Consider the following 13,393-nt stretch of genomic DNA (forward strand, 5'->3'; position numbering starts at 1 on the left):
CGCCCCCGGAGGTCCAGGGTGGTCTCCGCGCCGGGGCGGGGGGCCAAGGACGGTTCCTGTGCGTAGGGGGCGCCACTTTACCCGTGGGGCCGAAGAGGGTATAGGAGGGTGTCGCCTCTCTAGGCTTCGGCTTTCCTCAGTATTCTGAGAGCTTCGTTGCCATAACAACTTCCAATCCTAGAGCGTCTCTGGTGATGCTCCGGGAGTCTGAGTTGGGTAGGGACGCTGTGACCCAGGACCCTGGAGATAAAGAGCACCCCCCTACTAATACCTTCCCGACCTTTGAGTATGTCCACAGTCGCCTCCTGCGAAAGGCAAGAAGAGACACTTTGAATCCAGTTTTCCTAGTGTTCATTGGCCCCTGGAAGCCCTGCCCAACCAAGCCTGGGGAACGCAGGGCGTCTTCGCACCGCGCCTTTCATCCCCTCTGGATCTCCAAGTACCAACTGGTTCATCACCCTAATGACGCTGACTCTTTTATGAGGCTGCTTTCATGTCAGCCGCCTGGGAGTGCCATCTCAGCATTAAGCCTAGGGAGGGTGGCACAGAGCCCCAGACCCTGCCCTGGAGTTTATAAGGCAGTTCGCAGGGTGAGGTCCCTGTTCCACAGTGTCCCCAGTGCTCTCAGCCCTCATATAAACTCCCTGCTCAGCACGCTTGTTTTGCCGAATGCAATCTGGATTGGGAACTCAGACAGGGCAAGGACACAGCTTAATTTTCATAGCGCTTCACCCAGACCAATAATTTTTGTGGAGCTGACTTAAATTGGGGTTTCCTGACGTTAAACTGAGGGGCGGGGAGGTTGAAGTTAAAATATTAAAGTTAACGGTTACCAAAGAAGGGGTCAAGGTAATTTAAGAATTTATCCCCCTTCGCCAGTAAAAGTCACTGCTATTGTCCACGAGCTGCTTGCACAGTGCCTGCCTAACACAGTGCTGAGGGAGCTAAACCACACCTGTTGCTGGGTAGTGGAGGATGGGAGAGGCTCCACTGGGGTTGGAAGAGACACATCATTCCTCCAGCCAGTCATTCAACTCTCTCCAAAGCTAGGTTGGAAAGGCACAGACTCGGGCCCTGCTTGTCAATGGCTTATGGTCTACAGTCTAGTGCAGGAGGCCCACCTGTCCTTAACCACCTTCCTACTTTGTGTTCTCTGCATCTTAAACTCTCAATTTAGAGAATGGATACATGCATATATATGGCTGTGTCACTTTGCTGTGTACCCGAGACTATCACAACATTTGTTAATTGACTATCAGTTCAGTTCAGTTGCTCAGTCGTGTCCGACTCTTTGCGACTCCATGAATCGCAGCACATCAGGCCTCCCTGTACATCACCAACTCCCGGAGTTCACTTAAACTCATGCCCATCGAGTTGGTGATGCCATCCAGCCATCTCATCTGTCGTCTCCTTCTCCTCCTGCCCCCAATCCCTCCCAAAATCAGGGTCTTTTCCAATGAGTCAATTCTCTGCATGAGGTGGCCAAAGTATTGACTATACTCCAATATAAAAAAACTCCCAATTTATCACCAAGTCTTGTTGATTCTCTCGTCAAATGTCTCTCAAATCTACCTCCTTTCCACCCCAATTCAGATTCTTATCATTTTTTGGAAATCTTGGAATACTACCCTACTCTCCTAACTAACCCCAAGTCTCACCTCTCTCCAATCTTCACTCTTTGCCAGAGTGAACTGCTTAAAAGCAAAAACTGATTATGTCACTTCACTGGCATAAATCCTATCAATGGCTTTCCACTGCTGTTAGAATAGAGTAGGATAGGGTTTGAACTCTTTGGCCAAACACACAGGTCTTAGATTGTTTGGCTCCTTTCTACTATCAATACTGAACCCAAATACGTGTAGTTCCAGTAAATGCCATGGATGTTGCCATATTTTCTTCACCCTTTCCTTCCACCCGCTTCAAACCTCAACACAGACCTGACCTCCTCCAGGAAGATTCCATGGATAACGTGATGCCCACTGTCCCCAAGTTAAACACCCCTTGGCTGTGCTCCCACGGCACCTCTGTAATAGATCTTACATGCTAGACTGTTATTGGGTTAGATGTCTAGCTCCTCTGGATGGTGACATTCTAATGGGCCGCAACCAGGTCTAATTCGCCAGCCTTTTCTCAGCACGTAGTCCTGTTAAGTGGCACACAGTATGCGCTCAGAAGACATCGGATGAATAAACGACTGAATAAACGAAGTGTTACTGTAGTAGCCTTTAGAAAAAGAACATCTGGGCATCTGAGACACCAGAACAGCACCCGGCGCGTCCCGCCAGCGTATAACCTGTGCCCTGGCGACCACCTAGCCGAGGTTCAGACCGTCATTTCCCCGCCGGCCTCTGAGGGCGCTGTGCCGCTGGCGCCCGCTCTCCAGCGCCGGAATTGGTCTTGCCGGATGGAAGCTGCGGGGGCGGGACCAGACGGAGCCTGGATCGACGCAGAGCGAGATCCTAGTGTTTGCCGTGGTGCTGCCCCACCCCTGATCCCCGGGAGCCTGGAGGGGCCCGGCTGTGCTGCTGCGAGGGCCCTAGGAGGTACGGGACTGGGAGGCCGCGGTCGACCACGGCTTTTGGGACGCTTTAAGGTGGCAGGATTCTGATTCCTTCTGGGAGCCCCCTGGTGGGGAGAATGTGCCAGGAGGCTCGTGTGGCAGTCTCTCTTGGGGTACCCCTTAATTGCTGGGCTCGCGGTAAGTGGGGATCTGTACTGGGAGTTACCTCTGGAGAAGTTTCTGTGTGAGAACCCTTTGGGAAGTTATCTCTGTCTCTCTTCTCTGGGGGAATCTTTGTCTAGGACTTCTGGGAAACCTGTGTTTGGGGTGCCTTGAGATCTCTTGGAGTGTCTTGAGATTTCTGCGTCTAAGCCTTATCTGGGTATGTCTAAGGGCAGCAAAGTATACTCCTTTACAAAGTATTGTTTTCTTAGATTCCTTCCCTCCTTTGTTTCTTGTCTGATGTTCTTCATCCTAGCCATGGCCTTGACTGGGAATTAGAGGGAACGGATTGTCCAGATAAGCCTTTCTGGAAAGCAGAATGTTCTTCTTAATTGTTCACTCCCCAAGAAGAGTGATGTAAGATAGATCCACACAAAATAATATCTCTGGTTATTTCTTTACGGGATCATGGAGCTCCCTTCAGCAACTGGTCCTCTACATCCTATACATTCTGTGCACAGAAAAGATCCTGGATAGTGGTTCCTTTAAGCCAGCTACTCTGCCCGCTTTGTGGCAACATTTACTGAGCACTTGCTCTGTGCCACTTACTGACCACATACCGGGGATAAGATGAGTACAAGACAGCTCACTGTCCAGTAGCAGACACAGACACGTCAGAGACACTATAGCGGACATAGTACACCCTGCCGAGGGTGGTGGACAGTGCCGACTCCTCACAGCTGTGCGTTTGGTTCGGAACTTGGGCCCTCGATTAAGGGAAGGCCCTGTTCTGATCCTGCCTCACCCAGTGTGTTTCCATTCTTCAGGGTTGAAAGCTAAGCATGGGGAAGAGCTGCAAGGTGGTCGTGTGTGGCCAGGCTTCTGTGGGCAAGACTTCAATCCTGGAGCAGCTTCTGTACGGAAACCATGTGGTGGGTGAGTTGTTGGGGATGGGCTGTGGTGGAGGAAGTGGAAGTATGAAGAGAAGATTTGATCACAACACGAAGAGGCTAAAAGTTGCTCCTGGTGGTGCTCCTAGGATCTGAAAGATCCCAACCCTGCCACACAGAAGAAATCTGGAAAGAGGAAACCTAATATCAGAGAAGGATAGGAAGGAAAAGCTTGCAAGTCACGCTGTGCTTAGCATGGTATCAGCATAAGATTAACTCTGTTCCGCAAATCATTCCAGTCCAGCCAGATTTGAAGTCTGACCCCGATCCTCAGCCCTGACATTCCTTTCTCCCGCTATCTGGTTGGCCTGTTAGGATATCCTCAGTCACACAGGTTCCCAATCTCTTTTCTCCCTAGAAACAAGGTTGTTGTTGTTTTTCTAATCTGTGCTGAGTCTTCGTTGCTGCACAGGTTTTCTCTAGTTGTGGCGAAGGCAAGAGAGGGCTGCTCTCTAGTTGCAGTGCATGGGCTTGTCATTGCAGTGGCTTCTCTTGTTATGGAGCACAGGTGCCAGGGCACATGGGCTTCAGGAGTTGTGGTTCCTGGGCTCTAGAGCACAGACTCAGTAATTGTGGCACAGGGGCATGGTTGCTCCAAGGCCCGTGGGCTCTTCCCAGGTCAGGGATCGAACCCAAATCTCCTGCATTGGCAGGTGGATTCTTGACCACTGAGCCACCAAGAAAGCCCAGAGACAAGTTTTTCCTCCTCGTTCTGTCCCAGGTTCTGAGATGATCGAGACGCAGGAGGACATCTATGTGGGCTCCATTGAGACTGACCGGGGGGTCCGGGAGCAGGTGCGTTTCTACGACACCCGGGGGCTCCGAGATGGGGCCGAGTTGCCCCGGCACTGCTTCTCCTGCACTGATGGCTATGTCCTGGTCTACAGCACGGACAGCCGGGAGTCCTTTCAGCGTGTGGAGCTGCTCAAGAAGGAGATTGACAAATCCAAGGACAAGAAGGAGGTGTGTAGGGGAACCCCAGTGGTGAGAGACAGTGGGCCCTGGGCTGGCTTTCGGAGGCCCGGAACGGCTCTGTTTTTCCCTCATTTGCCAGGAGCTAGGTTTGAAACTGGAGGGCAGGGATGGAGACCACTGCCAGGTATCTTCACCACTGGAGGTGCCCACATGTTGAGACAGCTCAACCAGAGAGGCTACTCGAGTTTAGGAGATCCCTGACCTAATACATGATGTCTTCACTAGGCTTTTTTAATAGTAGTTGTGTGCTCAGCTGTGAAGGCCCTTTTGTTCTCAATCAGGCATTCTGGGAGTGCTTCCTCACCAGTTAACTTAGCCAGCAACTAACTGGCTCCCAGTAATGATCAGGCATGAATGACACAGGGCTTGTAACAGAACTCCTGGAGGGGGTGCCAGATGGAGGCCCCGCCCACAGTTTTAACATAGGAAGAGATGAGACCTCAGCTGTTGAGACTTCTTCCCCTCCCCTAAGACTGCGAGGTGGAAGTGGTTGCTTTTTCCTCTCCTTCCTCTGTTCAAGTTCTGGCTTCCATCTGCTCTGGGAGTTCCATGACAAGCCCGACGTGGTCACTGGCCCTCATCCCTGCCCCCAAGGTCCATGCTGCAGCCACAGGCCTCTCCTGTGTTCCTCTTCTGCAGGTCACCATTGTGGTCCTCGGCAACAAGTGTGACCTGCAGGAGCAGCGGCGTGTAGACCCGGACGTGGCTCAGCACTGGGCCAAGTCGGAGAAGGTGAAGCTGTGGGAGGTGTCAGTGGCTGACCGCCGGTCACTGCTGGAGCCCTTCGTCTACCTGGCCAGCAAGATGACCCAGCCCCAGAGCAAGTCTGCCTTCCCCCTCAGCCGCAAGAACAAGGGCAGCGGCTCCTTGGATGGCTGAAGTGGTGCCTTCCCAGCCCTGGAAGATGGTTTGGGGGGAACGGGGGGTTTAGGTGAGCTTTGCTTCCCAGTCAAGGTGGGGAGCTCACCACTAGGCCAGGCAGCTGGGCTGTCCCAGGCTCAGGTTGCTTTTGCTCCCTCCCAGCTCTGGGAATTGCTGACAGTCTAGGTTAGCACCGCCAGCCCCCCAGCCCCCATCATATCTGCCCTGCGGTGACTGGGGTAGTTGTGGGTCATTGTACTTTTACCTGCCAGGAGAGGAAGCAGAGCTCTATGCAGAAGCGCCGCATCTAGGGTCTGCTTCCCATCACAGGGACTTCCCGCTTCCTGGTTTCCTGCGAGTGTCTATTCTCCTCTCTCACGCGCACACACCCCCTGTTCAGGAAGCCTCTACATACACACACCCACACCCACACACACACGGCATCAGCCTGGACTCTACAGAAAGGGTGTCCACGTATCTGTGTGTAGATGTGCACGTGTGTGTGTGTGCTGGTGTTTGGGTCACACACACACACACACTTATGGCACCAGCCTGGACTCTAGAGAAAGGGTGTCCACATATCTGTGTGTAGATGTGCATGTGTATGTGCTGGTGTTTGGGTCACACACACACACACACACGGTACCAGCCTGGACTCTAGAGTAAGGGCATCCACGTATCTGTGTGTAGATGTGCACATGTGCATGCTGGTGTTTGGGTCACACACACACACACATACATTGTCTCTCTCTCTCTCATGGCACCAGCCTGGACTCTAGAGAAAGGGTGTCCAGGCATCTGTGTGTGGATGTGCACATGTGTGGATGTGCACATGTGTGTGTGCTGGTGTTCTGGGCACCCCTCATCCAACAGCCCAACCTCTCCCCTGTCCTCTCCTTGGCTAGAAGAAGCTAGCCTCCTGGGAGTGTCCTTTTCTGTTGTAACTCTTCCCCTAGCTTCCTTTTCCTGCTCAGGGAGCATGTCACTGGGTGAGGTGGAATGAAATGCAGCTGGGCTGGGAGTCAGCAGCTGGCTTTGTGGGCCTGTAAGGCCCTTCCCCTCTCGGGGCTCCGCTTTTCTCATCTGTAAGATGATCTCGATTCTATGCTCTCTAGCCCTGTGGTTGGATACTGCCCGCAACTGCGACTATCCCCTCAGCTTCTCCCTTTTCAAGGTGCTATGCCCACAGCCCCGCAGGCTGGGACACTGCTCCCCCCGACCACCAGGGGGCAGGAGCGCACTACTCGCTCTAGTTGCCAGAGCGGCTGCCCAGCGCCCAATCAGCGGACCTCCCGGGCCTGGGGACCGGTCTTTCCCGTTCCTGTGGTGGTTTTCAGCTGATCGCTGGACTTCTATTTATCAATTTCCTGTGTTTATATGCCTGCTGCCCCGGTGGAGGCTGGGCAAGGTGCTCCTCTAGCGCTCCCTTCTTACCTCAGATGCCTGAGCAAAACAAGGCCAGGCAGGAGCAGCTTCTCAGGAGCTGCCAGGCCTGTCGGGGGCTCAGAAGGGTGGTCACACTTCCAGCACGCTGTTCAGGTGAGCTTATAACCTGCAGCCTCCCGTGCTCACCTGCTTCTGATGCACACACCTAGCACAGGTGAAACACTACAGCCAGATGACCTCCAATACACGCCCCTTCTCCCCAGGACGGGAGAGGCGAGCAGGGGCAGGCGGCCCAGCTGGGCGAGTCGAGTTTTAGGGTGTATACAGGCTTGAGCTTAAATTCATTTATTGATGTGTTGGACACAATAAAACCACAACTGTTATCAAAAAGTTTCCCTCCCCTCCCCCTTTTTTCTTGTTCCCCCATTGGAAATAGCTTTTTTAAAAAATAACAGGCGGATACTGGCGAAGTCCCATATCGTGGGGTGGTGGGTGGCAGTGCTGGGGTGGGAGCGGGGTGGTGGCAGTCATCTTGACAGCACAAAAGTGGGTCTCGAGAGTGGATCCCAACACAGCAAGGGGGGCTTGGGCTGCTGGTCTGGGGAGAAAGCTGAAGTGAGTGCTGGGGGCCAGTTTGAAGTGAGGACCTGGAGGGGAGCCCTGGGGGGTGGATTTGGTGTCGGGGGGGCCCATAGTCTGAGGGAGACCCAATGTCACTCTTTCCCCTTGAGAGCTGGGGTTCAGGAAGAATCAATGAAAGGCTAAGAGGGGAGAACGTGTGTGGGACTGGTCATTTCCTCTGTTACAGACGGCCCAGCCAGAACGTCACCATCACCTCACCCCATCCTGTCAGCAGGTGAAAACCCCTGAGGCTTGGGGCCCCAGCCGCCCCTTGGCTTTGCCCCACTTGGTGCCGCTCCCTCTCTCCACCGTCCACCACACCCTTGTCCAGGCGGCCTTGAACCCACTCCCACTGGAGACCCCCTCCATCATCGCCAGTGATTCTCTGGGGAATCCAGTGAATGGGGAAGACCCCCCTCACCCCACCCCCTGCAGGGCACGGGAAGAGAGGTCACAGTCTTGTCCTCAGGCTAGGAGAAAGTCAGATTCCTTGGGCCTCTGGCCACATGGCTATAGGTCTTGAGTTGCGGGGATGAGAGCACCATGGGGCTGGGGCTAGGATTATTGCATAGATCTTTGGATTTTTCGGCCTGCTCCCCGTAAGGATGGGAAATGGAGGGGAGCCCAGGACTAGCCCTAGACACCAGAGGCAGGGAGGGTGCGGATGGATGGTCCGTGGGCCAGGGTGGCATTATTTGAGTCCCCAGTGCAGACTGAGGGCTGGGCAGCAGCTCTTAGCGTTAGCCCAGCTCTTCCTAGATTGGGCAGGACCCCAAGGCTGTAAAAGGCCTTCTCCTGAGGGATGGAGGGAACTGAGGCATCTCAGGGAGAGGGGTCAGGGCCGGTGGCGGGCAGGGGCAACTGCTGGGAAGTCAGCCCTGGGCTTCCCGGGAGGGCTAATAGGGGGCAAAAACGATGGGTCCCGTGGCAGGGCGAACGGCTCCTGCTGGGGTGCGAAACAGAGCTGGACCCAGGATTGGAGCTGGGAAGAGGGTGGTGGCCGCTGTGGGGGCAGGCCGGAGGGCCAGGGGCCCTGGCAGGGCACAGATGGCTGCCGCCGCAGTGGGGAGCGGGCTGGGCAGGAAGCGGGCTGCCAGGGTCTTGGTGAGTTGCTTCTGCAAGGCCAGTTTAGACTGCAAAGAAAAGAGGGATGGACACAGTCTCTGACCCCAGGAAAATCCGCTCCCCTCCCTTGGCCCCATCCCTAGACCTTTTGCTGCAGGAAAAACGTGACTTTCAGGATTCCAAACCTAAATCCTCCTCCCTTCCCACCCCCACACATTCATTCCACAGGGCTTTCTCCACCACCTGTTGTCCTGTCCAGAGGGAGGAGACTCTTGGGATGGGCCAAGGGGGGAGGCTATGGGGAGTGGGGGGTGGACACAGTCTCCAGGAGATGCTCACCCACCCCTTGCGCTTGTCCCTGAGATGACTTTCCCGGGCCCACCTCCCCGGAAATTTTTCTGGGCAGATCCCAAGACAACCAAAAACCCAACCCCAGTTCTTTCCCTGCCCAGGCTGCCATGAAATGGGGTGGGGAGGCTTCCTTCCTGCCTCACCTCCCACCTCCCAGCCTGCCCTCCCTTCCGGACCTGTACCGATACCTTGAGGAGACTCACAGCCAGTGCTGCATGCTTCTGCAGCTTGCTGTGCTGGCTGGAGGGCTTGGGGGGCTTCCCAGCCAGGCGGTCTTTGTGCCTCCTGCTGCTCAGGTGCTAGTGGACAGACAGACAGACTGGGAACAAGACGAGGAACCCAGGGACCCCAAAACCACCCTCTCATGCTTGGCTAGCTCACCCTTCTGCTACCCACAGTTCACACACCTAGTCCACTTGGCCCTGGAGCAGCCCTGGGAAGGGGAGGCAAGAATTGGCCTTTGCCTTCCAGGAGCTCACCATCCCTTGAGCGTCACACCTCTTTCCCCACCTGCACCCTGTTCTGCTCCACCCACCTTCTCCCTGAAGGCTCTCTCCTGCCCGCCTGGCATGGGGCCCACCCCCTCACCTCTGCTCCACCCCCAATCCCAGCCTCACTTGCCCCACCTGCTTGAGTTGGGTCTCTGAGTTGACTTGGAGCTGACAGAGAGCACAGTGGAACGGGGGGCTGGGCCCCTGCCGCCCCCCCCGGCCCCCTGTCACTCTCTTGGCCTTGTGTCCAGCTCCTCCCCGGGGCACCATGCGGCCCCGGCCCCTGCGGGGAGCGCCCCGCTGACCTTCCACCATCCACCGGTGCTTGGCTCCTGGCGGAAGGAAAGGAGACAGCTTGTCAGCACCAGAGAGGGGTGGCAGGGCTACGGAGACCCCCTCCAAGCCAGGTCAGCCTGGCTGTCCCTTGACGCCTCCAGGCTGCTCCACACCGACAGCTCCCCCAGCCACATGAAGTTTCTCTTTCCCTCTGAAAGGTCCTCCCATGCGTGCTAAGTTTCTTCAGTCGTGTTCAACTCTTTGCAACCCCATGGACTGTAGCCCGCCAGGCTCTTCTGTCTGTGGGATTCTCCAGGCAAGAATACTAGAGTGGGTTGCCACGTCCTTCTCCAGGGGATCTCCCAGCATCTCAAGGATTAAACCCACATCTCTTATGTCTCCTGCATTGGCAGGGGTTTCTCTATCATTAGTGCCACCTGGAAAGCCCCAAAGATCCTCCCAGCTGCTTTCGTTTCATGTCTCAAGGAAGCTTCCTTGCAGAGTAAATGATCAGCCTTTGACTCTCATCCCAATCCCGTCCCCCAGGTCTGACCCAAGGAGAGATGGAGAGGGTGTCTCCCATCTTGTGTGGGACCCTTCAGATCTTGTTGCCTCGGATGTCTCTTCCCAATCCTCTCTCCCCAAGCATTAGCTGGAGGACCCCAAATGCCTGCCCACTCACAGCTGGGCACAGCACCTCTGTCACCCAGCCCTCAATCACAGGGGCCACCCAGAAGCGACAGCCTGCCTGCATCTGGTGAGGGGCACCTCCTCCCCGGACTCAAGCTGGCCGGGCGCACTGACCTGTGTTGTGAGCCTGAAGCTGGGAGGCAGAATTCACGGTCACCTTACATGTGGGGCAGTAGAGACGCCCCTTCTCGCTCCTGCCTTCCCCACTCACACCGCTTCCCATAGCAACTGCTGCCGGTTCAGGCTCTGGGGCCTCTGGCCCAGGTTCTGGGGAGCAGGGTAGGCAAGATGAAGAGGAGGAAGAGGAGGCAGCATCGAAGAGGTCTGAGGGGACTGGCTCCCTGGGCGTGGGTTCTGGACTCCGGGGTGACTGGATTTCGGGACCAGGAGGAGGGGCCGCAGGAACTGCTGGGGAAATGGAAGGCCTCAGGTAAGAGGGCAAGCTCCAAGATGATTCTTGAGACCATAACTTTAAAAAAAATTATTTATTTTTTCTAACTTTTGGCTGCATGAGGCATGTTGGATCTTAGTTCCCCTACTCCTACAGTGGAAGCTTGAAGTCTTAACAACTAGACTGCCAGGGAGGTCCCTCGAGACCATGATTTTAAGCACAGACATTCTGGCGGTAGCATGGCTGAGTGGAGGGCCCCTGGTGTAGGGATGACCAGCACTGAATTCCAGACTCCTCACCAAATCACTGGGCAGACTTGGGACTCTTTGGGCCTCAGCTTTCCTACATGAAATCATAAAGTTGGGCCCAGTGGTCTCAGAGAGACCACCCAGTCCTGATAATCTACAGTTATTAGCTAACTGTTAAATAAGTGGAAGTCACCAAAGAGATGTACTGTAATATTCATAGAGCACTATTCCTAGCAGCAGAAACTGGAAACTGTCCAAATATTCATCAACAGGAGAATAGTGAAAAGAGTTGGTGGTCAGTGGAATACTACACGGCAATGAAAAAGGACAAACCACAGCTACACACAACAGCATGGAAGAAGCCAGATGCAAAACCTACACACTCCAGATCTTCCTCAACCTATAAGGGGGTTACCTCCCAATAAACCCATCATAATTTAAAAATGCATTTAATGCACCTAACCTAAAAGGCAGAGGAACCAGAGATCAAATTGCCAACATCCGCTGGATCATGCAAAAAGCAAGAGAGTTCCAGAAAAACATCTATTTCTGCCTTATTGACTATGCCAAAGCCTTTGTGTGGATCACGATAAACTGTGGAAAATTCTTCAAGAGATGGGAATACCAGACCACCTGACCTGCCTCTTGAGAAACCTATATGCAGGTCAGGAAGCAACAGTTAGAACTGGACATGGAACAACAGACTGGTTCCAAATAGGAAAAGGAGTACATCAAGGCTGTATATTGTCACCCTGCTTATTTAACTTATATGCAGAGTACATCATGAGAAACGCTGGGCTGGAAGAAGCACAAGCTGGAATCAAGATTGCCAGGAGAAATATCAATAACCTCAGACATGCAGATGACACCACCCTTATGACAGAAAGTGAAGAGGAACTAAAGAGCCTCTTGATGAAAGTGAAAGAGGAGAGTGAAAAAGTTGGCTTAAAGCTCAACATTCAGAAAACGAAGATCATGGCATCTGGTCCCATCACTTCATGGGAAATAGATGGGGAAACAGTGTCTGTCAGACTTTATTTTGGGGGGCTCCAAAATCACTGCAGATGGTGATTGCAGCCATGAAATTAAAAGACACTTACTCCTTGGAAGGAAAGTTATGACCAACCTAGATAGCATATTCAAAAGCAGAGACATTACTTTGCCAACAAAGGTCCATCTAGTCAAGGCTATGGTTTTTCCAGTGGTCATGTATGGCTGCGAGAGTTGGACTGTGAAGAAGGCTGAGTGCCAAAGAATTGATGCTTTTGAACTGTGGTGTTGGAGAAGACTCTTGAGAGTCCCTTGGACTGCAAGGAGATCCAACCAGTCCATTCTGAAGGAGATCAGCCCTGGGATTTCTTTGGAAGGAATGATGCTGAAGCTGAAACTCCAGTACTTTGGCCACCTCATGAGAAGAGTTGACTCATTGGAAAAGACCCTGATGCTGGGAGGGATTGGGGGCAGGAGGAGAAGGGGACGAGAGAGGATGAGATGGCTGGATGGCATCACCGACTCGATGGATGTGAGTTTGAGTGAACTCCAGGAATTGGTGATGGACAGGGAGGCATGGCGTGCTGCAACTCATGGGGTCGCAGAGAGTCGGACACGACTGAGCAGCTGAACTGAACTGAACCTATCGAACACACAAGTTTGGCCCAGCCTACCTTAAATGTGCTCAGAACACCTACCTTAGCTTACAGTTGAGCGCAATCATCTAACACAAAGCGTATTTCATAATAAAGTGTTGACTCTCTGATGTTGTTTATGGAATACGGTGTTGACAGTGAAAAGCACATTGCTTGCATGGGCACAAAATGGTTGTGTGTCAGTTGTTTACCCTCCTGGTCACGTGGCTGACCAGGAGGGTAAACATCACAAAAGAGTACATACCTCTGTCACACAGAGTGAAGTAAGTCAGAAAGAGAAAAACAAATATCATATACTAATGCGTATATGTGGAATCTAGGAAAATGTACACATGAACCTATTTGCAGAGCAGGAATAGAGACACAGAGGTAGAGACTGGACACGTGCACACAGGGGAAGCGGAGTGTGGAGCAAGTTGGGAGATCAGGACTGCCTGACATACACTACCATGTGTGAAACAGACAGCTAGTGGGAACCTGCTGCATAGCACCAGGAACTCAGCTCGGTGTTCTGTGGTGGCCTCGAGGGCGGGAATGAGGAGGGTATGAGGGGAGGTCCAAGAGGGTGGGGATATATTACACAGAGAGTTGATTCACTTCCTTGTACAGCAGAAACTAATACAACATTGTTATCTTCTTGGGCTCCAAAATCATTGCAGATGGTGACTGCAGCCATTAAATTAAAAGACGCTTGCTCCTTGGAAGAAAAGCTATGGCCAAATCTAGACAACATATAAACAGCAGAGACTTTACTTTGCTGACAAAGGTCCGTCTAGTCAA

At 53.4% G+C, this 13,393-nt stretch overlaps 2 protein-coding genes across 11 annotated transcripts in view; one reads left to right on the forward strand and one right to left on the reverse strand.

The window, feature by feature from the left end:
* The first annotated feature begins 2,405 nt into the window (after positions 1-2,405).
* Positions 2,406-7,224, forward strand: NKIRAS2 (NFKB inhibitor interacting Ras like 2). Of its 2 annotated transcripts, none has more exons than XM_019981949.2 (4): positions 2,406-2,543; positions 3,490-3,598; positions 4,334-4,575; positions 5,227-7,224. In XM_019981949.2, exons 2-4 carry the CDS (start codon positions 3,505-3,507, stop codon positions 5,464-5,466), a joined length of 576 nt encoding a protein of 191 aa, XP_019837508.1. In that variant the 5' UTR covers positions 2,406-2,543; positions 3,490-3,504; the 3' UTR covers positions 5,467-7,224. The 2 variants fall into 2 exon arrangements, with proteins under 2 accessions (XP_019837508.1, XP_070629595.1); XM_070773494.1 differs by lacking the exon at positions 2,406-2,543 and adding an exon at positions 2,584-2,698.
* Positions 7,164-13,393, reverse strand: part of LOC139177584 (uncharacterized protein C17orf113) — a 58,854-nt gene continuing 52,624 nt past the window's right edge. For 6 of the 9 annotated variants that reach the window (XM_070773488.1, XM_070773485.1, XM_070773484.1 and 3 more), the window contains 4 exons: positions 10,443-10,736; positions 9,498-9,694; positions 9,060-9,170; positions 7,164-8,588 (listed from right to left, as the gene is read on the reverse strand). In XM_070773488.1, the coding sequence (XP_070629589.1) occupies positions 8,352-8,588; positions 9,060-9,170; positions 9,498-9,694; positions 10,443-10,736 (839 nt within the window). In that variant the 3' untranslated portion in view covers positions 7,164-8,351. The remainder of the gene's footprint in view (positions 8,589-9,059; positions 9,171-9,497; positions 9,695-10,442; positions 10,737-13,393) is intronic. The other 3 variants (XM_070773487.1, XM_070773486.1, XM_070773492.1) reach the window with 2 other exon arrangements.

This window comes from Bos indicus, chromosome 19, assembly GCF_029378745.1.
Source record: "Bos indicus isolate NIAB-ARS_2022 breed Sahiwal x Tharparkar chromosome 19, NIAB-ARS_B.indTharparkar_mat_pri_1.0, whole genome shotgun sequence".
NCBI lineage: Eukaryota > Metazoa > Chordata > Mammalia > Artiodactyla > Bovidae > Bos > Bos indicus.

Excerpts from the sequence above, each read along its gene's own strand:
- NKIRAS2 (XM_019981949.2), top strand. The coding sequence starts at position 3,505 with ATGGGGAAGAGCTGCAAGGTGGTCGTGTGTGGCCAGGCTTCTGTGGGC. Across the intron at positions 3,599-4,333 it reads GTACGGAAACCATGTGGTGG|GTTCTGAGATGATCGAGACG; the intron begins GTGAGTTGTTGG and ends GTTCTGTCCCAG. Across the intron at positions 4,576-5,226 it reads AATCCAAGGACAAGAAGGAG|GTCACCATTGTGGTCCTCGG; the intron begins GTGTGTAGGGGA and ends CCTCTTCTGCAG.